At 39.6% G+C, this 21,119-nt stretch overlaps 1 protein-coding gene across 23 annotated transcripts; it reads right to left on the minus strand.

Moving 5' to 3' along the window:
- Positions 1-1,306: 1,306 nt before the first annotated feature.
- Positions 1,307-20,539, minus strand: LOC103715229 (uncharacterized). 23 transcript variants are annotated; one of them, XR_016396000.1, is made up of 7 exons: positions 18,862-20,539; positions 17,906-18,026; positions 9,664-9,776; positions 2,142-2,326; positions 1,962-2,075; positions 1,718-1,801; positions 1,307-1,558 (listed from the first exon to the last, which is right to left on the minus strand). XR_016396000.1 is itself a non-coding variant. In XM_088701499.2 (2 exons), exon 1 carries the CDS (start codon positions 20,336-20,338, stop codon positions 18,863-18,865), a length of 1,476 nt encoding a protein of 491 aa, XP_088557625.2. In that variant the 5' UTR covers positions 20,339-20,539; the 3' UTR covers positions 12,386-18,026; position 18,862. The 23 variants fall into 23 exon arrangements, 2 of the variants coding, with proteins under 2 accessions (XP_088557625.2, XP_008801015.4); XR_016395999.1 differs by having other exon boundaries at positions 1,307-1,798; XR_016395998.1 differs by having other exon boundaries at positions 1,307-1,801.
- Between the last annotated feature and the right edge of the window lie 580 nt (positions 20,540-21,119).

Genomic DNA, 21,119 nt, shown 5'->3' on the forward strand with positions numbered 1-21,119 from the left:
CAAGTTTTTTATTGAATGTCATTTCTGTCTAATAGGGACATGGGTTGTAATAGCACTTAGGCTATAGTTGTTGGGATGTCTGGTTATCTTGTCTTGATTTTTTTAAATCCTTTTCCATCCATTGCAAATTTCTTATTTTTATGTGCCTTGCTTGTTTCTAGTAAACTTTTCATTTCAACACCTCACGAAGTGTATGATAGGTAACCGCCAATCTTTCTCAAAAAGAATTCTAATTTTTCAAAAGTTTTATTTTTAAAATAAAAATATTTACGTTCTCTCTCTTCTTGTTCTGGTAATACACTGTAATTGCGGAGTCAATGGAGTTGCATTGGGCTGAAATTACATCATTAGAGTTGTGAACTAGAAAAGATGGAATCATTTTACTTAAACTAGAATGCAGATTGTGATCTTGGACCTCCCCTCATGGTTACAACCCACTGCTTAGCAATCAGATGTTCTAGTTTTAATTATTGGATGATGCATCTCCAAAAATCAAGACTTCGGCAATCACAATGCAAGTGAAATACATGTCGATTTATTTTTCCTATCTAAGAACGAATTATTCTTTCACACAATTTCATGCTTGGCCAAGGAGCTACTCCCTTGTCTCGTGCTCAGAAGTATTTTGCTCCATGAGAAATTGATCAAAAGCCTGCCGAATTGGCCCATACCCCTAGTCATTCTCCTTTACGCTACTAGAATCACTTCTATTTTAAATTTTAATATATCATATCTACTTCAGTTGTTATTTGAGGGAAAGATGCATGAAAAGGGCATCCCTCTAGGTTGTGACCACATTTCATCAGATCTTAATAAACTGAGAGTGGAAATCATAAGTATTTAAAGTATTTGTCATGTGCCTTCCATGTGCCAAAATATATTTTATTAAAAAAGACATGGGCAAGCTCGGCTTGAAATTTCATTCAAGCCAAATTTTAAGATCTGAGCTTGAATTGTTCATATCTGGTCAAAATCTAATTTGAACTTAATTTTAAACTAAACCAAACTCCTTCCTAATTGATCAGCTTGATAATCTCAAAGTTGAAATCAACTCCTCTACTCAAGCTCACGTAGGAACTTGATTCAAGTTTGAATTAGTGCTTAACTGATTCAAGCAATTAACATAATGCCTTAATCAAACATAAAATATAGAAAATATTATATAAATTACCTTATAATATTCTATTTGTATTAAATTAAGCCTATGATTTAGGTTCAAACACGATTCAATTAGATTCCAATCATATTAACTAGGCGCACAAATACAAGCCACCTTATGATATGGATCCTGACAAATATTAGCATGGAGTTAATCATGGCAGCATGCCCATGAAAAAAATGAGCGCTGGCATAAATAACAAGAACCATGTCTCCACATGCACCATTATCCGTGTACAGTAAAATTGCCTGGAAAACAGAATTCAGTAAGGTGCTTACAACCTGCCCAGTTGATCTGAGCACCACAACCTGTTAAAAAACAAGAGCTATAACTGCACTTACAACCTGCCTAGTTACATGCTATGTGGCATATTGGTTTCTTTCTTCGCAGTGATGTTTTCTGATGATTAATAAGTAGCTAAATTCAGTTCCGTCATTAGACAATAAAGATAACGCATAACATATTGGAAGCACATTTATCAGTTAAGCACAGGGATAATGATTACGAGTGATGCTGAATTTAGACAGGTCAAGGAACTGCCAATTATCTGATACTTACATCATATCTTCAAGCACACGTGCCTGAGGTTCAGCAGACATCTTTCTCAGTTGCGACTTTTGCCACGGAACACTCAATTGGCTGCTAGACAAAGATTACAATAAAGAGCAGTAAGGAGACAGAACAGTCGGTTGAAATTATGTGACAATGCTGCGGGTACAATAAGACATTTCCCATTGAAGAATACGAACCCTAACACAGAATAAGAAGAAGATAATACCAGATTCAAATACATGTTACTCACTCAATCCATCAGGTGTGCAATGTAAAATAGGCTCATCAGTTAGTGATGTAAGTAGAGGACCTACTAGGTCATTCTTTTGTGGCAGAGGTGTTGCCACCCATAGCGCCTGACAGACTGGAATCCATAGTAGAAAACGTAAGAGGAATTATTATAGGTTTTTCTCTTTTATTTTTTTTCAACATTATAAGATGGTCCAGCTAATTTTCATTTTTTCTATGTTTCCCCTTTTTCCATTGTGGCCTGGAAGCATCAAGTAGTCTCCAAGAATTCAAGATACCTCATTTCTAATATTTAACGGTTGCATCTGAGACCTCCACTTGGTCCGTGTTAGGATTAATATTGGCCCCCAACTACATATATACAATCTTGTTGAAACAGGAGAAGAGATGAATAGTCATAATTAAACAAGAAATAATTTCGAATAGCAATATGCATATGTGAAAAAGCTTGAATCAAATCCAAAAATGAGAGGCATAAGCTAATATGAGCACGCAAAGGGGAACAGTATTAGCCAAGGATGCAGAACTTAAAATAGAAGGTTGCAGCAAGTCTCATGCCAAGTCCCTTAATCCATGAGTGCAATCCCAGCCTATTACATATGTCCAATCTTCTTCAGTCTTCCCCTTCTCCACGTACCTATTGTTCTCAAAACATTCGAATTGGTTTTAATAACATTCTTTATCTCCATTAGGCACCTACAGAATTTTGCTATATCTCTTTGCATGGCATCTCCTTTTACTTTCCTGTATCACCAGTAAGCTTCTTACAGAAACATCCGTCATTATATCACCTTCATCAAATAATTACTGCCTCCTTTCACTAGTAATTCAAATAACCAGAAGCTCAGTTGTTATCCTTGTAAGGTTATGACTGCAATAAATAGCATCAACTCATAGTCACACTAAGATATCTGCACAAATTAGCATGGAACATGTATTTACCATACACAAACAACTCAATCAACCAACAACAATGCGAACATTCTATAAAAGGTGGCAGGAATGAATCGATCACTAAGCTATAGGCCATAAGTCCTTATTTAATTTCTGCTGCTATGATGTGAATCACTTCATTGAAGTATTTATGAGCTTATAATATTACAGCAAATGACATCAATAGGGCAAAAGCTTACGATAGAGAATGGGCCTTGGTTGCAAATCGAAGGCTTGGAATAAATGTTGTTATGGATAGTTCGCTGGGAATGTGAATGAAATGTAGCATGTTGATGTTCCAAGGAGCACCTAGAAGGTCCAAGGTGATAGCCGGCCCTAGTCCATGAATCATCTCTCACCTTTTCTATGTTCATGGTATTCCAGATAATGCTCTCAAGAACTGAATATTACTTGACGCATGGTTATTAGCTTCCATGTGGATACGACTAGGCTAGGCCGATCCTTTTTCTTAGGATCCTTGTGGGAGCACCTCTTCCACATTCAAGCTGGTTTCAAATATGGGAGCATTTATATGCGAAACCGAGTACCAAAAAATGAGACAGAACCTTGATCATCGAAGAAAAGATATCATTCTTTTGGTGGGAAAAGTAGCTCTTTTTTCTAACCTTATTTAATAAGACTTCAACAGTAGAAGCCAATGTGGATATTAAACAAAACAAGTGCCTGCGGAGAGACAGCAAAAAAATCTAGGTTACACTTCAGCAAGAACGCTGTCTGCCCTCAAATCCAATTATGTCCAACCCAAACATGCTATTTTGTGTCTGGTTCATATCCGGTCGACGGGTTGAATAAAGGATTCCTACCCTTGAAAAGAAGCTTTCATGCTTTGATCTCATGAGGCAAACTCAGGAAAAACTATATTGATTGCTAAGGAATAGGATGATGAACCAACTCATTATCTTTGATGTGCTTAGTTATTTCATAATATGATCAGAAGGAGAAAAAATTTTGGTCTCGTAGAGAAAAGTTTAAGTAGATAAAGTCATAAACTGACCACCTCATCGTTATCAAGCACTAAATTGACTTTTCTAGACCTTCAGAGGTTCAAACATATTAACAAGGTTTAGTACCAGATACATATGATATATGAGGAGGTTGTGGTACATCCTAAGGTCCCTAGAACAGTAGAATCTCTAATTTCTGTTTTGAATAGTTTATTAGTACAGAAGTCAGATTGTAAGTAGGGTACAAAATGGCTTAAATCATGTCAAAAACCTCATGACCCAAACACAAATCTAATAATAGCAATGAAGTTGAAAAAAATAGAACAGAACAAACCCATTCATATCATATGCAGATGCACCCTATGGATCACCTGATAAATTAATTAAAACTAAAAGAAGTACGATAAGGTCTGAGATAATAGAATGGCATTAGCATTACTACCGTTGCAGCCAGTACTATCATAGCCATAGTTGATCCTGTAGTTGCTGCCTTGGTGCAATCCACATCAAAGGATAAGGCGGAGTTACTGATGGGTCGGCGGTAGGCACAAGGCCGCAACTTGAACGTAGATTGCTAGGGGATTTGGTTAGAGTAGGGAGGGGAGTTAGCTGAGGTGATGGCACAATCAGTAGTAGAAGGGATAAGAGAGAGGGAGAGGGAAACCGGTGGGAAGAAGGTTCTAGGTTCCAAGGGTAAGAACACGAGAGAAGCCTAGAGGAGGGTTCATAAACATGGGTTTGAGGGGTGGAAAGAGAGCGGAGAGAGAGTAATGGTATAACAAGACAGAGAATCAAGGGAGGTAGGGTTAGCAGTTTGAACTTTGAACTCAAGGGGGAAAGAAAAGCCTACCGAGAGCGCATGCTTCTGCCATGTTTGAGGAAGTTTTAAATTCTAATCATGACTTATATTTCATATTTTCAATCTGTCTCCTGAACAACTACCCAGTCTACTGTAAGCCAATTCCCTCAACCCATCCCAAATGGCTCAAAGGGTATGCATGGTAAACCTACATCAAGTCTAATTATAGTTGGGTAAATTTTGGTTAACCTGAAAGTCGCCCAAAACCAATCCAACTCAGTAATCTCAGGTGAGTTCCAGCAGGATGGCAAATCTAGGTCCTAGATAGTCAACCAAGTTTTGTAATTGATTGGACAACAGTTAAATATTTGACAATATGTAATTCCATATTGACAGTAAGATCAACCCAACAATTAAAGTGCTTACAGTTAAATATCAATCAAACAAGCAATAACTACGCCATAGAAATTTTCCACTCTGAAAATATAACATTTCAGCAGATAAGTATGCATAGAAAATAGAAATAAAAAGGTGTAACCAAGAAAAAAAAAGAATCCTAGACTAAAGAAAATATAGTGATAAATAAAGCATTAAAAAAAGAGAAAAGAACTGTTGTTGAATCTGAAACAAAAGGCACAAGTGAACTTATGCTGATTGGATGTAGAACAATGAAATTAAAGGATGCAATGATTTGTGTATGTGGGGAAAAAAATAGTGAAAAAAAGATGTCAATAGGATAAACCTATCACTTAAGCTTGTTTGGCAAAATCCTCTTAAATCTAGCAACATAGATGAGAGTGTGCAAGGGGGTGGAGAAAGGGAGAGAGTCAGAGAAGGGGGAGTGAAATCAATGGGGTCATGGGCCAGATCCTAGCGAGATGGGAAAAAAACTTAAGAGGCCTTTTTTTAATCCGACAGGATTGGGCTCCACAACCCATGCCCTATTTCTTTCTCGCCCCCGCCCCGCGCACGTGCGCACTCTTTCCCCTCCCCCTCCCCCTCCCAATCACACTAGATCCAATGGGGACTTCCTAAAATAGGCCCTTAAAAGGCTATGAGGGATTCTATGCCTCATAAAAGAAATGATGAATCTTCATGTTATCTCAACCTTTGGATCCAACACCTACTCCAAATAGAAACAATGGGCGAGGAAGGGAAGTCTTGAAATGGCCAAAAAGGAAAAAGAAAGCAAGAATGGATACTAGCTAAAAAAGGAGGGCCACGCTATCTAGATGCACGAAAGAAAAGGTAGGGAGGTAATAGGAGTGTGATTCGCTGAGCCTAGGTTTGGTTAATTTCAAGCTTGGATTTCAAGATCAAGCTTGATACGTTTACTATTATTTCGAGGTTAATTTTAAATATAGCAGAACATGAGCTTATTTGATTAGCTTGATCCCAAATCAAGCTGAAATCAACTCAAGACTATAATGAAGCTAGGTTAAGCTTGAATGAAAGTTCAATTCTTGATTTGAAGCTTGGTTTAAGGTTTGGATTGAACCTAAACTAGCATTTAATTGATCCAAAGAATAAAAACGATACACCAATTAAAACCTTAATCTAATGACCCATTATATTTGAATATATTTTATATCTATAACTTAGATATATTCAAGTCTTGTAGAGACAAGCCTAATCAAACTAGATCAATTTTTGACTCAGCTTGAAATAATTTTCAAACTTATTTTTCTGGTTAAGCTTGGTTTGTTTAGCTTCAAACTGAACATGACTTGAGCTTTTATCAAGCAAAGCTTGTTTGACAACCCTAAAGGGTAGTTTGCACATAAAAGGATAAAACAAGATTAGATAAACGATCAAAGAGAAGAAAAGAAGAGAGAAATATGGGCTTATAGTCAATTAGAGAGAGATTAGAGAGGATTAGTCCACTCTCCATTAGTGTTGGACTGCTCAATGTCAAATATTGACCCTCTAATATTTATGATTTGGTACTGTCCAATTATTATGTACGTCATATCATTAAAAGTGCCATGTGACTTCAGGTCATCATTCGACAATCATGTATCAACTCAAGTGGATGTAGACACCTTCCACACCAAGGTTCGCAATCTCGGTACCGGATATCGTAACGGTTCGGTACGATACACCTCTATGCCAAAATAGCTCTCTAACTATTTTCTCAATTATTATCTCGGTATGCCTCAATATGGATCAATACGTACCTCGATATGCCTCGATACGAGGCAGTACACATTGGTACGGGCGGTATAAGGCTTGTACTGACTTGAAGGTATGTTTCATACCAGTTTTCTCCTAGTATGGCGCGGTATGGTATGCTCCATACCAGACAGTACGGCAGACCTTGATCCAAACAAATGGTAGAAGAGCAAACTAGAACCAAATCAAAACTCACTTGTTCAATTGACAAAAAAAATGCATGGAAGAGTTAGGAGCAAATTGCAACAAGCTAACTAAATGAAGCCAAATGCACCAGTAAGTCCTATAGGAAAAGAATAAATAAAAGGCAACACTAAGTTACATATTCGTGGCAGCAATATTATTTTAAACTATAATTTTTCAAATTAAAAAATTTTAAAAAAAACTTTTGGAGTTATAAAAGGCAAATATCATATGTTAACTTCCCTATTTAGGAGGCCTGAAAATTGTTTACAGCAATGATCAGCATGAGGGGATTCCTAAATCACCCAAATGGGCACTATGAATTGGTTATGGCAAGTTGGTTTTAACTACTTGAAAAAGACAAAATAAGTGGTTGTCTTCAGAACTCTCAACCTAAGTAATATAAGTTTCATCATTTATACAAACTGATGTTTTAAATCCCAGCGGGATGGAGGGCATCCTAGCCGTTCCTTCCTATTCCTCTGAGAAGAAAGGATCGGGGCAGGGCAAGACTACGAAACCCATCAATGCGAGGAAAGAAGAAGAAAGAGGAAAGAAAGAATGAAAGGAAAGGAGAAAAAGGAAGAAAAAGGAACGAATGAAAGGAGGAAAAGAAAGAAAGAAAGAAAAAAGAAAAAGGAAAGTAATAAAAGGAAGGGGGAACAAAAAGAAAGGAATGAAGAAAGAAGAAGAGAAAGAACAGAGGAAATGGAAAGAAAGGAAGGAAAGGAAAAGAAAAGGAAAGAAAGAGAGGAAAGAAAGAAGAAAAAGAAAGAAAGAAAAAAGAAAGAAACAAAGAAACGAAGAAGGGAAAAGAATTGGGGATACCTACCACTCCCAAGATGCTCGACAGGAACCAATGGAGACAGTAGGGCTCGTGTTCCATGGAGAAACTTTAGCACCACCATCTCACAAAATTTTCACAAGATTTAAAATCTTGATATATATGAATGATAAATCAAAGCCATGCAAAGTTACTATCAAAAATCTAATAACAAGAATTTTTTATAGAAAAAACAAAGATCAAGATTCTCACAATTGATCAAAGAAAGAGAAGAGGACAATTAGATGCAAGATTTGACCCCTGGACCTCTCTCCAAAGCAAACTCTTGAAAAACGGGGTGCCACCAAATGAACCTGATTCTTGTTTGAATTAAAATAAATAAATAAATAACCTAAAAGACTTGTCAATGAAAACCTTTTCTTTCCAAAAAATACATGGTAATAGGTTAGAATGATATGAACAAAAAAAAATCTACGAAAAAGCAAGAACATTTTTCAGAGGATTACTTGCACTTAAATATTATAGCATTTATGCCCAGATGAACTGGGAGAAGAGTCCTAGTTTGCATTGGAAGATGGTGTTATTAGTCACAAAAGTGAGTCTTTCCACTCAATCGTGTAAGTACACAAATCTTGAAAGCTAAGGGGAAGGGTCAATGGTTTAGAAATCTTACGTATGGTGGATGACAACTTCAAAAGTTGGTCAAAGTTCAAAGTACAAAGGAATTCTGTTGTGAGCCAAGCCTAGGAAGCTATTTGAAAAAGTCAAGGCAAGAAAATAATAAGATGGAATCTGACAGTATCTTTATGAATTCTCTTCGGTCAGAGTGTAACAAACTAGCAATCAAGATTTGATTTGTCTAGACACCTCATTTGAACAGGGAGAAAAACTATTGGATGCATTAATTTTTAAACAGCCATCCAAGTTATGCAAAAAAGGGGTAAAAAATAGGTCAAGGTCATGCTGACCTTAGACAATAAGAGCTTCGCCACATTTAGAGTAGATTGTAGAGAATGTGGTAAAAATTTGTTAAGATGGCAGCTTGTTTAACACACTGTAGTGAACTACTTATAAAATTATAATGGCCAGTATATAATCTAGATAACATGTTTGCACCAATAATCAACAAAGAATGATATGCTAAAGATCATTGTAACAAGTAATGTAAACCTTAAATGAGTTATTCTATCTCAATTACTTCCATTCTTTTGAGACAACTTTAAACCTGGCTATCAATGTCCAGTCCAATCTGCTTACCAAGACTTCCATCAAACTGAAAGAACTTATTAGATCGAGAGGATCCACACAATGCATTCGTTGGACATACATATGATCATTGGAGCAAAAAGCGACAATAATATCAAAAGGTCCATTTACATGAAAAACTCAATTAATATCTAAAAGAATGGGACTTGAGCACATCGCATTGAGAACAAGTCTACAGTTGGAGCAGAATTAGAAATCATATTTGTTTTAATTCTTACTAGGAAGGAATGGGTTTAGCTTGCTACCAGTGGCAAGCAGCGCATGCATGCAGATAGTGATGCCAAGCCCCATGCATGATGCCCGCCTTTGGTGTCTGCACACAGATGAGTGTGGTGTATGAAATGTGCAGCATCACACACAAGAGCCGCGCATCACCATCCACATGTGGTGGCACTCATGGCGAGTTAACTAAATCAATTGTGCTTATATCCTCTATATTTATTGCTCAAGTTTTAAAACTTCTAGTAGGCATGATGTGGATGACTGAATGCTGAGATCACATCACAGTCAGAGGACTGCAAATTAGAAGTGAATGCCAAGCAAATAGCACAAATAGCAACACAAAACAGGCACACAGAATCAACAAATGCAAGAGTCTTACAGTGTAAGTATATAGCAGTACTCCACACGACATGCACAACATGAACATTGTTGATGAGACCTCATTCCATCATTACACATGTTCAAATACCAACTGACGAATTGTAAGCCATGCTGCACAGTCAAACTCAGTTAATCATGGTCAAAGAAAAGGACAGACGAGTGCGACTAGAGAGTACAACTAAGATCCATTAAAGGGAAACCTGAATAAGCTATGCCAGATTCAGACACTGAAATAAAACTTGGTGGATGAATTGTAAAACAAGCCGAAAACAACAGGGCCCCATCCAACAAGTATATACATTCAGTCGCTAAATAGCAGTTCACTTCATGAAGAGGCAGAATTTTCTGAAGCCCATTATAATCATGTGAAATAGATAAATATCCCAGAAATGATAACGTGGTAAACAAAACACTGTCCAAAAACAATGTACTATTTTGCAATCTTCACATCATAATGACATTGCGATAAAACCTTTAGCAGAAGAACTCCATAAATCCAAAGCCACATCTATTAAAAAAAAAGAAAAATAAAAAAAAGGATAACTCACAAAGACAGCGTTGCACATTATAGAGAAATGTTGATGACAGCTCGGGAGAAGGGAAGAATACAACTAAAGAGAAATCCCAAAATCCATACTACCCATAGAAGGCAATAAAACTGAAGCAAAAGAAGTTGCATTACAAGGCCCAGTCCAAAAGTACATTCTTTTAAAGGCTAAATAGCAGTTGACTTCAAGGAGAGGTTAGGATTTTTTGATTCCCATGCTGATCATGTGAAATAGATAAATATGATAGTAATGATAAAATGGTGAACAAAATATTGTTCAAAAACAATATACTATAGTACTATCCTCCCATCACAGTAACATTGTGAGGCCGGCGAGGTGTTGAACTTGGGTTAAAAACTCAAGAAGGGTAATCGAAGTAACTGATTGTGCAGAAAGACAAACCTCACTATGACAAGTACGATACAGGGGCAGATGGTAGTTAAAAGAGGAGCAGGGGCAGATCACTCTCTTCTAAGGCTGAAAACATCACCTTGGCAGGCCACTCCAAGATGACAGCTCTCACACGCGCACTCGCAAACCCTAGAAATCCACTAGAAGGGAGAAGATAAAGAATAGAGAGAAGGCAAGAACAATTTCCACAAGAAAATTCTCACTAATCAATAACTCACAAGTATCTCTAGTATGATTACAAAAGAAGCCCCAATAAGGGTAGTTATAAGTTGTACAAGAGGACTCTTTTCTTCAACCTTCCAATATGGGATTCCAAAGCCTAGTCTAACTCAAAAAATCCGAACTACTAACATTCCTAATAACATCAAAAGTTCTCAAAAAAAAAGTTTACAAAAATCAAAACTAACATCACACTTTTCTGATTGAGACTAGAAAATAACTAATCACCAAAACTAGTCGTGTCCCGAGAACCATGTGTACAGGACCCGTGACCCGTGCATTCGAGACACCTGAACCGTGCAGTTGGGACTCACGATCCATGCTGAATCAAGTGCGTTCTAGGTGCTCTAGCATCATACTCCCCTGACTAAAGAAGACTCTCCATCGAGTCTAGGTCTTCTTGGTCTTTTTGAACTTCATAGTAAGACGATAGGTCAGCTATGTTAAACGTTGCTGATACTCCATAGTCTCCAAAATGTTCAATTTTATAGGCATCGTTATTGACGCATTTCAGAACTTTGAAAGGGCCCTCTGCTCAAGGAGATAACTTAGCCTTCTTGGAAGGGAATTGCTCTTTTCCTAAGTGCACCCAAACAAGGTCACCTTCTTTAAAGATAACAGGTTTCCTATGCTTGTTGGCATGACGTTGGTATTTCACTATTTGTCGAAAAATCCTTTCTCGCACCTCTTCATGTAGCTTCTTGATCTTCTTAGCTCGTGCATTAGTATCTCCACTGAATTCATGCATCGTTGGTAGGAGCGCAAGTACTAACAAACTCAAAGGTTGTCTCCCATATACGACTTCAAATGGATACTTCATAGTTGTAAGAATATTCAGCTTCGATCGATAAAAGATTCTACTGTTGCACATAGTACCAACAAAACTTCTTAATAGATTCCCTAAAAATTCACAACTTCAGTCTAACCGTCTATATGGGGATGACCAGCAGAGCAAAATTGGAGTCAAGTGCCCATCTTCCGCCATAAGATTCGCCAAAAATGATTTATAAACTTCACGTCCCTATCTAATGTAATCGTCTTAGCAATACCATGAAGGTGCACAATCTGACAGAAGTAGAGTTTAGCAGTGTGAGGCATCATGCATCTTCTGACAGGGCACAAAGCGAGCCATCTTGGAGAATCGATCAACAACCACCATGACTGAATCCTTATTACACCGAGTCCTGGGTAAGCCCACAATGAAATCCATGCTCACAACTTCCCATAGCGCCTCTGGAACCAGCAATGGCAAGTAGAGTCTGGCCTTCTATTCTCTTGATTTGGCAATATGGCAAACTTGACACCATTCAGTATGATGAATTACACCCTTTTCCATCTTTGGCCAATAGAAATTTTTCTTAATAAGCGCCACTATCTTATCTCATCCAAAATGTCCAGCAAGTCCACCATCACGGGCTTCAAAGATAGCATGATGCAACAAACATTGACGTAGGCACAGCTGGTTACCCTTGTATAGGAATCACTTTTGACAACAAAATTGTCGATATGAACCTTCAGCACTAAGCTTCCAAATCTTTCCAAAAACTGAATCTTTCTTCTACAATTCCTTAACAACTTCAAATCCGACAACTTCCGCTGCATAGTGGAAAAGAATACATATCGCTGACTCAAAGCATCCGCTACTCGATTCTGCATAACTAATTTATGCTTGAGAAGGAAAGAAATAGGCTGAAGAAACTCCCTCCAAATGGCATGCTAGCAGCAAAGTTTCTATTGGAAATTTAGGTGCTTGAGTGCCTCATGGTCGCAGTAGAGAATAAACTCCTTGACTCCAATGATCCAAAGCACATACGATAGCCTAGAATTCTTTCGATTGAAAATTCAAGTGCTTGAGTGCCTCATGGTCGGAGTAGAGAATAAACTCCTTGACTCCAATGATCTAAAGCATGTACGATAGCCTAGAATTTCTTATTATGTGTTGAGTATTTAAGCTTGGCGTCATTCAACTTCTCACTGAAGAAAGCATTCTTGGCTGAGGACAGCACCAATACCAACACTGGAAGCATCACAATCAACTTCAAAAACTAGGTCAAAGTTTGGAAGGGCTAATACTGGTGCTTCAGTAATCCTCTTCTTCAATTCTTCAATGCTCCATTATGTTTTGTTAGTCCACCGAATTTGATCTCTCTTCATGCACTTAGTCATTGGTGCAGCAATAGAATTAAAATTCTTGATAAATCGTCGATAAAAAAGAGGCTAAGTCATGAAAAATTGTCACCTCATGAAACATCTTGGGCATCGGCCAACTGGTGGTGGTGTCAACTTAAATAGGATCCACTTCAATACCACGGCTTGATACAACAAATCCGAGGAATACCAACTTGTTGGTGAGGAATTGATACTTCTTCAAGTTGGTAAACAACTTTTGCTCTCTTAAGGCCTGTAACACTTGTTAGAGATGTGTCAAGTGTTATTCCTTCCCTTTACTATAGACAAAGATGTTATCAAAAATATAAGACAACAAATCTCCCAATGTATGGCCTAAAGACTTGACTCAAAACATATAAAAGTGTTTGGAATGTTGGAGAGAACAAAAGACATAACCGTCCACTCGTACTAGCCGTCTCGAGTCTTGAAAGCAGTCTTCCACTTATCACCTGAGCATAGTTGAATCTGATGATAGCCGATTCGGAGATCAATCTCAGAGAAAATAACTAAGCCATCTAGTTGATCGAACAAATCAAGTTGAGAGATGAGAAATCGGTACTTAATTTTGATCTTATTAATAGCTCGACTATCGATGCACATACGCCACGATCTGTCCTTGTTAAGAACTAGCAATGCTAGCAGGGCACATGGATTGATGCTTTCCTGGACCAGGCCATCCTCCATGAGCTCATCCACTTAACATTGAAGTTCTTCATGTTCCTTGGGACTTATACAACAAGCATGCTTGTTAGGGATAACGGCACTAGGTACAAGGTCAATGTAATGTTTGGATATTGCACATACAAGGCAGGGCGACTGGGATCTCATCAAGCACAACATTAGCAAACTCTTTGAGTGGTTTGATTGCCCTAGGAAGGTTCATGGACTCCTCATTCTCTTCTAGCACGATCAGGGCACACACAATAGTAGACTCCTTGCATGCATTGAGAAGTTCAAACTTGGAGGTGAAGGCACTGGTCTCCAATGGGGGGCTTGGGGTGATGATCCATCTTCAAAGGTACTAGGATGATCTTCATGCCATCTTTCTCAAAGGTATAAGTATTCTTGAAGCCATCATGAGTAGCTCTGCGATCATACTGCCATGGATGTCCTAACAATATATAATAGACGTCCATAGAAATGACATTGCACCATGTCTCATCTTGATATCATTTTTCGATGCAGAATTGGATCAAACAACACTTTGTTACCTTTACTTCGTCGTCTTTCCTTAGCCATTGCAACTTGTAGGGACAGGGGTGATCTTCGATAGGCAATTTCAGCCTATCGACCATCAATGTTGCAGCGATATTCTCATAGCTACCTCCGTCTATGATGACGTTGCATACCATGCCATACACGGTGCACTCAATATGGAAGATGTGGCGCAACCAATCTTCAACTACCACGTTCGTATTCAGGCTGCAACAAACCACCAAGGCATCACCTTGATCGGCATGCACTAGGTTTTTCTCGCTCGAGCCTTCCTCGTCTTATTTGACTGGTTGATCTTCTTCCTCCTCTTCTGCGCACGATTCTTTTGGCACCAAAGATATAGATTTCTATTTGGGCATTGTAGTGCCCAAACCTTTGGCACTTGAAACATTATGAGGGTTAGAGGTGACAGTGTTGGAATGGTTGGGTTTGTTAAGGACGTCCTTGTCCTTCCTCTGAGATGGTTAGAAGGCGCTCACTTTGGAGGGTGCCGACATTTTCAATATGGAACTCCTCGATTGGACAATTCAACTCTATACCTTGGAAAGCGCAAACTACTTGTTCTTAGTTGCTACTTCTTGATCTTTGTTGCCAATTGTATCACATTGTTCAACATCCAATAGGGTTGAAGTTGCATTGCTTGCTCAATTTCAGGCTTCAATCCCCCAAGATATTGTGCTATAGGCACTTTGGGTTCCTTAATATTGTATATCATGACGAGCTGCTCAAATTCATTATGCGCTCTTCTACGTTCATGGCACATTGGCGAAAATTGTGGAGCTTAAAAAATTTATTCTAGTGATAATCTTCAAGGAGAAGATACGCTTGAGTGCACGATGCATCTCGTCCCACGTTTGGATCTTGCCACATCCTTCATGCTCACGTCATCGCTTCAAATTTTTCCACCAAATTGATGTATATTTCTTAAGCTTGATGGTGACTACTTCACAAGCCGATCGTCAAAAACTTCATTAAGCTTGCAGACTCGTTCAATGATGTGAAGCTAATCAATGAACTCATTAGGTTGCATGCATCCTTCAAAGTTGGAGATGTCTATTTCGATACCGAAGTCACGATGGTTGAAATATGCTCCTCGCTCACGTTGGTGATGGGTACCTTCTCTCAATGAAAATGCTTTTCTATTGTAGAACGGATGGAAATCTTCCACTTATTTATTGGAACATTCGTTTTCATCATCAAAGGGCCCTCTATCAGAGTAGTGATTGGAATCCTTGTGATATCGGCGTTCACGTTACTCTTGCCATTGATGAAGCCACTGATTTTCTTGTCGGAGTTGTTGAAGATGGTGGCGCAATTCATCTCATTCGATGTCTTGCAGAGCTTGCTCACATTCAACACACTTTTCGACGTTGCAGTAGCGAGGCGACATATTGAACTTAGGTTGAAAACTCAAAGGAGAAAGAGTATGTCGATGCAGCTGATTACGGCGAGGTAGAAACTCCACTATAGCACGTACGATACAAGAATGGATGATAGTTGGAAAAGGAGCAGGGATGGATCACTCTCTTCTAAGGCCGAAAACACCACCTTAGCAGTCCACTCCAAATATACAGCTCTCACAAGTTCACTCAAAAACCCTGCGAGTCTAAAATCCATCAAAAGAGATGAACAGAAAATAGAAAGAAGACAAGAAAAATTCCCACAAAAAAATTTTCACTAATCAATAACTCAAGTATCTCTAATATGATTACAAAAGGAGCCCTATAGGGGTATCTATAAGTAGTACAAAGGGACTCTTTTCAACCTTCTAATGTGGGATTCCAAGGCCTAGCCTAACTCGAAAATCCTAGCTACTAACTTTACTAATAACATCAAATTTCTCAAAAAAAAAAAGTTTACAAAAATCAAAACTAACAACAAACTTTTCTAACTAAAATAGAAAAATGACTAATCATCAAAACTAGTCGTGTCCCGAAAACCATACGTACGAGACCCGCAACCCATGCAGTGTCACATGCGTCTTAGGCGCTCCAACGTCACACTGTGATCTATTCATTAAGCTCACTGAAAATCATTAGCAGAAGTCCAAAAAATCCAAGCAAAGACAGCATCGTCCATTACAGAGAAATGGTGATGACAATTTGAGTGAAGGGAAGAAAACAACTAAAGATAAATCTTAAAATCCATGCATCTATAAAAGGGAATAAAACTTAAGAAAAAGTTCTATTTCTGAACAGTTATCAAAATATTTTGTCAATACCCCATGTACCAATACAGTTCTAAAGCTATCTGATCTTTAAACCACATGAATAAACATAATCTCAATATCAAACAAAACTGTATGAATAAACACAAACTCAATATTAAACAAAAAATAGACAAAGCACCAATCAGCAGCCAGAAGTTACTGTTGCAAGACTTACCGATTTAGTTCATGTGCATCCTTGGGCTTAGTCCCATAGGATGCCCCTGATATGAACCACCAACTCCAATCCACCAACTCCCCCCCCCCCCCAAAAAAAAAAAAACAAAGTTGGGGGATCATGAAAATTAGAGAGCCCCAAGAGACCACATTCTAGGATAGTGGAGATGCCATGTTCCCCATCCTATAGCCCTGATTTGGTACCACCCATCCCCACTGCCAAGACCACATTCTAGGATAGTGGAGATGCCATGTTCCCCATCCTATAGCCCTGATTTGGTGCCACCCATCCCCACTGCCAAAGCAGGGTCAGCAGCATGAGCATGGCAGAAGTCTGAGACAATCATATAAAGCCCGATGCTTTGAAAATGTGACAAGATAGAAGGGAGTACAGAGATGACATAACGGAAGTGGCAGTAAATCATAGGACTAATAATATGCAAAGTAGCAACACATTTGGAATAAGAACAATGACATGGTTTTCTCCACACAAGACACACAAAAACAGGTCATTCTACAGTGCCTCTGTTAGTGCTGATGTGGCACATATGCAGAATTTACCATGCAAAAAACAACATTTCACATATTAATGGCTGACCTATAGATAATTGAATGAAGAGAAATTTTCTTCTAGACAAAAGGGATTGCTCATTTTTTGAAGCAAGAGGGTTACAGAAAAGGTTCATAGCTTCGTGAAAGGAATAACATGATTTCTGTAAAGAAGAATCTTCAAATGCACTAGGACGGTAAGACAATCATAAGGGGTGATATCCAGAGTTATGAACAGGTTTCTTGACACTTCATGCCTTGAATTTTAATTTTTAAAAAAATGCAAAACCTTACTATTGCGGACTTTTGTTCTGAAACTGGCAGAGGGCTTCCTTTTCACCTGGCTGATCCACTTGTGATGAAATGATCAGCCCTCTTAAGACTTTAGACTAATAATCATATTATATAATCACTTAAGTTCATCCTGGAAATTAATATATCAAATATCGTTAACAATTTATGGATTATCTACATAACATAAGCGCATCAAGAAAGCAGATCTAAGACATTAGTATCCATGTGCATGAGAATAGTGCTATTAAACTTGACTTGCTTATTCATGATTCTATTATCTTTATTTGACTCATTTTTCTCAACATGTAGTAAATACGATCTGATGATAGCATGCAAAGAACACATTTTTGTGAAGAGGATTACTAATGATAAATGAACACTTAGAATATAATATGAAAATCAACTACGCAAACATACGTAAAGAAGTAACAAGTGCAGAAGGCTTAACTTACAGCCAAAGTGATGCAGCGAGAGTATGTCTACAGCATGACATAATGTTGATGGAAGCTCATCTATCAATGTACAAGTTCAGAGATCAAACGATGAAAAGTATGCCATGCTGGACAGTTGAACCTATTGATTGTTGTCAAAGTGAAAGACCACCGCATGAGAAACAAGGGGCCAATATCGCAAGCACAATTAAAGGCTTAAGCAGAGATTGATTAACGGTTCTTCAGAAAAACTAAAGTCATAGCTTGGACAACCAAAGAACCACACTGAACGTATCTTATATTGTTGAAAAAACTAACCACATTTACATACAAATAAGAGGGACTCCGATAGCAGTCCTGTTTTAGGAGAAAGTGGTTTTCTCATGCCCACAATGATCATAGCCAATATATGGATATCCTGGTAATGATAAATTCGGAAATGTAACACCATTCAAAAACAATTGAATTATTGTATCATCACCACATCACAGAAACGGTGTGAACCATTAAGCTCTCATGAAAACCATCTGCAGAAGACCAAAAAATCCAAAACGACATAAATTAAAGAAAGAGTTATTAGCAAAGACAACATCATCGGTTGCAGATAACCAGTGAAGGCAGTTACAGAGAACGGATAAAAAACACAACTAAAAGGTTAAACCCAAAATCCATACATTCATAAAAGACGACAAAACTAAAAGAAAACACAGTTCCTTTTCTGAATAATTGCTGCATCACTAGGCTTTCCCAACACCCCGAGCGCGAACACAGATTCAAAAGCCAGCCAATCTTTAAACCACATGAATAACCACGATCTTGTTATCGAACTAAAAACAGAGGAAACTCCAATTAGCAAGAAAAACTGACAACAGGAGATAAAAATCAAATGCGGAAACATCACGGTCATTTCTAAATAATCAAAAAAAAACATATAGAAAGTGTTTCAGCGGCATAACAAATGTTGCAAGATTGCATACCTTAATGTGGTGCATATCCACCCATGTGCCCGACTGATGGCCTTGGCAAAGGGCCCTGTCCACCAGGGCCTGTCTGATAAGAACCACCACTTCCACCAACAACCTGTTGAGGCACTGGCTGATTGCCTTGAAATCCCGGAGGACCCTGAAACCCTGGAGGCCCTTGAAATCCTGGAGGCCCCTGAAACCCAGCATTCTGGTACCCCATGTTCCCCGTTCCATAACTCTGTGCTGGAGCTGTCTGAGGGGCTGCAGGAGGAGGCACAGCCTGCTGGCCTCCGGCACCCAATGCTGCCGCCAAAGCAGGGTTCAGTGATGCAAGGACGGCAGGATTTATAGCGAAAGATCCAGGATTCTGCCCTGCTGCTGCCAGCATTGCGAGCGCTGCAGCATTTGGCGACACCCCTTGTCCAAAGCCTTGTGTCCCGCCAACACCCAGAAATCCTTGCCCCAAAATCGCAGCTTGTTGCGCCAAACCCATATCTGGCGGGTTGCCGCCAAATCCAGACGCATTGAAACCACTCATGCTCGACGGCACATTTGGAGCGCTGGCAGCATGGGCCGGGGGGGCCGCCGCCGCCCCAGCTGTTGCCTTAGTCTTGCTATCGGTGGCCTTCTGGCAGTAGAGCAGGTGGCCCTCGAAGTTCTTATTGGGCTCCTCGAGGGCCCTTCGAGCGCCCTCCACCGTTTTATAGACGAAGAGGGCGAATCCCTTAGGCTTTCCGGTCTGGCGATCGAAGCCAATAGGGCCTTCCTCAATCTCCCCGTACTTGGAGAAGAAGGCATGGAGGCGGGCGCCGTCGACGTTGGAGTGGACGTTCCCAACGTAGATCTTCCTCGGGAGGTTGTCCTGGAGAACCGCGCTAGGGTTAAAGTTAGGGTTAGGGTTGGAGGATGCGGTGTGGTGATGGGGCGGCGGGGGGTGGGAGGCGGCGCCGGGGGGGCCGGCAGATGCGAGCTGGCAGGCGGTCATGCGGTTGTCGATGAGCTTCTGGGGCTGGCAGAGGGCGCGGCGGGCAGAGCGGCGGTGGCGGAAGAGGAGGAAGCCGTAGCCCTTAGAGCGGCCGCTGGCTTTGTCGACGACGACGCGGCAGTCTTCGATCTCACCGTAGCGGGCGAAGGCGGCGCGGAGACCGTCGGAGGTGGTATCCCAGCCCAGGCCGTGGACGAAGAGCTTCCGGTGGGCAGGGTCCAGGTCGGCGAGGCGGTGGATCTCGGCGAGGGTGGCCGGGTCCGAAGCGGCGGCGGAGCGGAGGAGCGAGATCAGCTGCTCCTTCGAGAGGGGCTCCAGGAGCTTCCCGACGTCCTCCTCCTCTTCGTCTGCCTCGTCGTCCTCCACGGCATCTGGAAGCGGTGCCGTCGTCCCACCGGCGCCGGCGCCGGCAGCGGAGGAGTCGAGGGATTGGGGGTCGATGTCGTGGTTGGGGGCGGAGAGGAGGTCGTCCTCTTGGTCGACCTTGCGCTTCTTGGTGGCCATGGAGGGAGAGGGAGGAGGCTTCGGAGGCGTCGTCTCGTCGGCAAAGAGTTTGCTTTAGGGTTTTAGAATGTGGACTTCCGGGCGTCTAATAGAATAATAGTGCGAGGGACTTGAACACGAGACGATGGGCGTCTAATAAAATCATGTGGCCAACGATGCCGGCCAAGTCCAAGTGTGAAAGAATTGTTTTCATTCATGCTCAAAAATATCGGCCGTTGCCTGGAATGCTTATCTATCACTACGACCGTCTTCCTGTTAGAATGGACGTTATTTGATGGAAATAATAATCATTAGTTTATATTTTTCACAAATCATCTGATTATTTTTTTTTTCAAAATAAATCAAATCTCAGTATCTCACTATCAATATATATGTGTATTTTTTCATGGTTGATGCAGACTGTCATCAGTATAGTGCTCCATAAGATGAAAATAAAAAGGACAACAAGACTTTAATAACACAAATCATATCAAGAAAATGTTTGAAATTTTTCAATTAATGAAAATAAAAAATACTCATGCATAAAGGTCTTAAATGTTGGCTCAAAAATTTTAGATTTCAAATTTGGACGGTCCATTATTAATTTTAAATCATTAACTCCTGAAGAAAAAGGAGTTAAGCTGAAGTATAAGTATTGTTAACTCCTTAATGTTATCATGTTATATATTGTTACATTATGATATCTTATAATAGTATTATAATATATTACAATATTTTATATGAGTAGTCCAATATATAGTACATTATAATTACACCATTTTTCCTTGGCGACGCTATTATG

Source organism: Phoenix dactylifera, chromosome 7 (assembly GCF_051530095.1).
Source record: "Phoenix dactylifera cultivar Ajwa chromosome 7, Ajwa_hap1_PhDact_Kaust_v1.1, whole genome shotgun sequence".
NCBI lineage: Eukaryota > Viridiplantae > Streptophyta > Magnoliopsida > Arecales > Arecaceae > Phoenix > Phoenix dactylifera.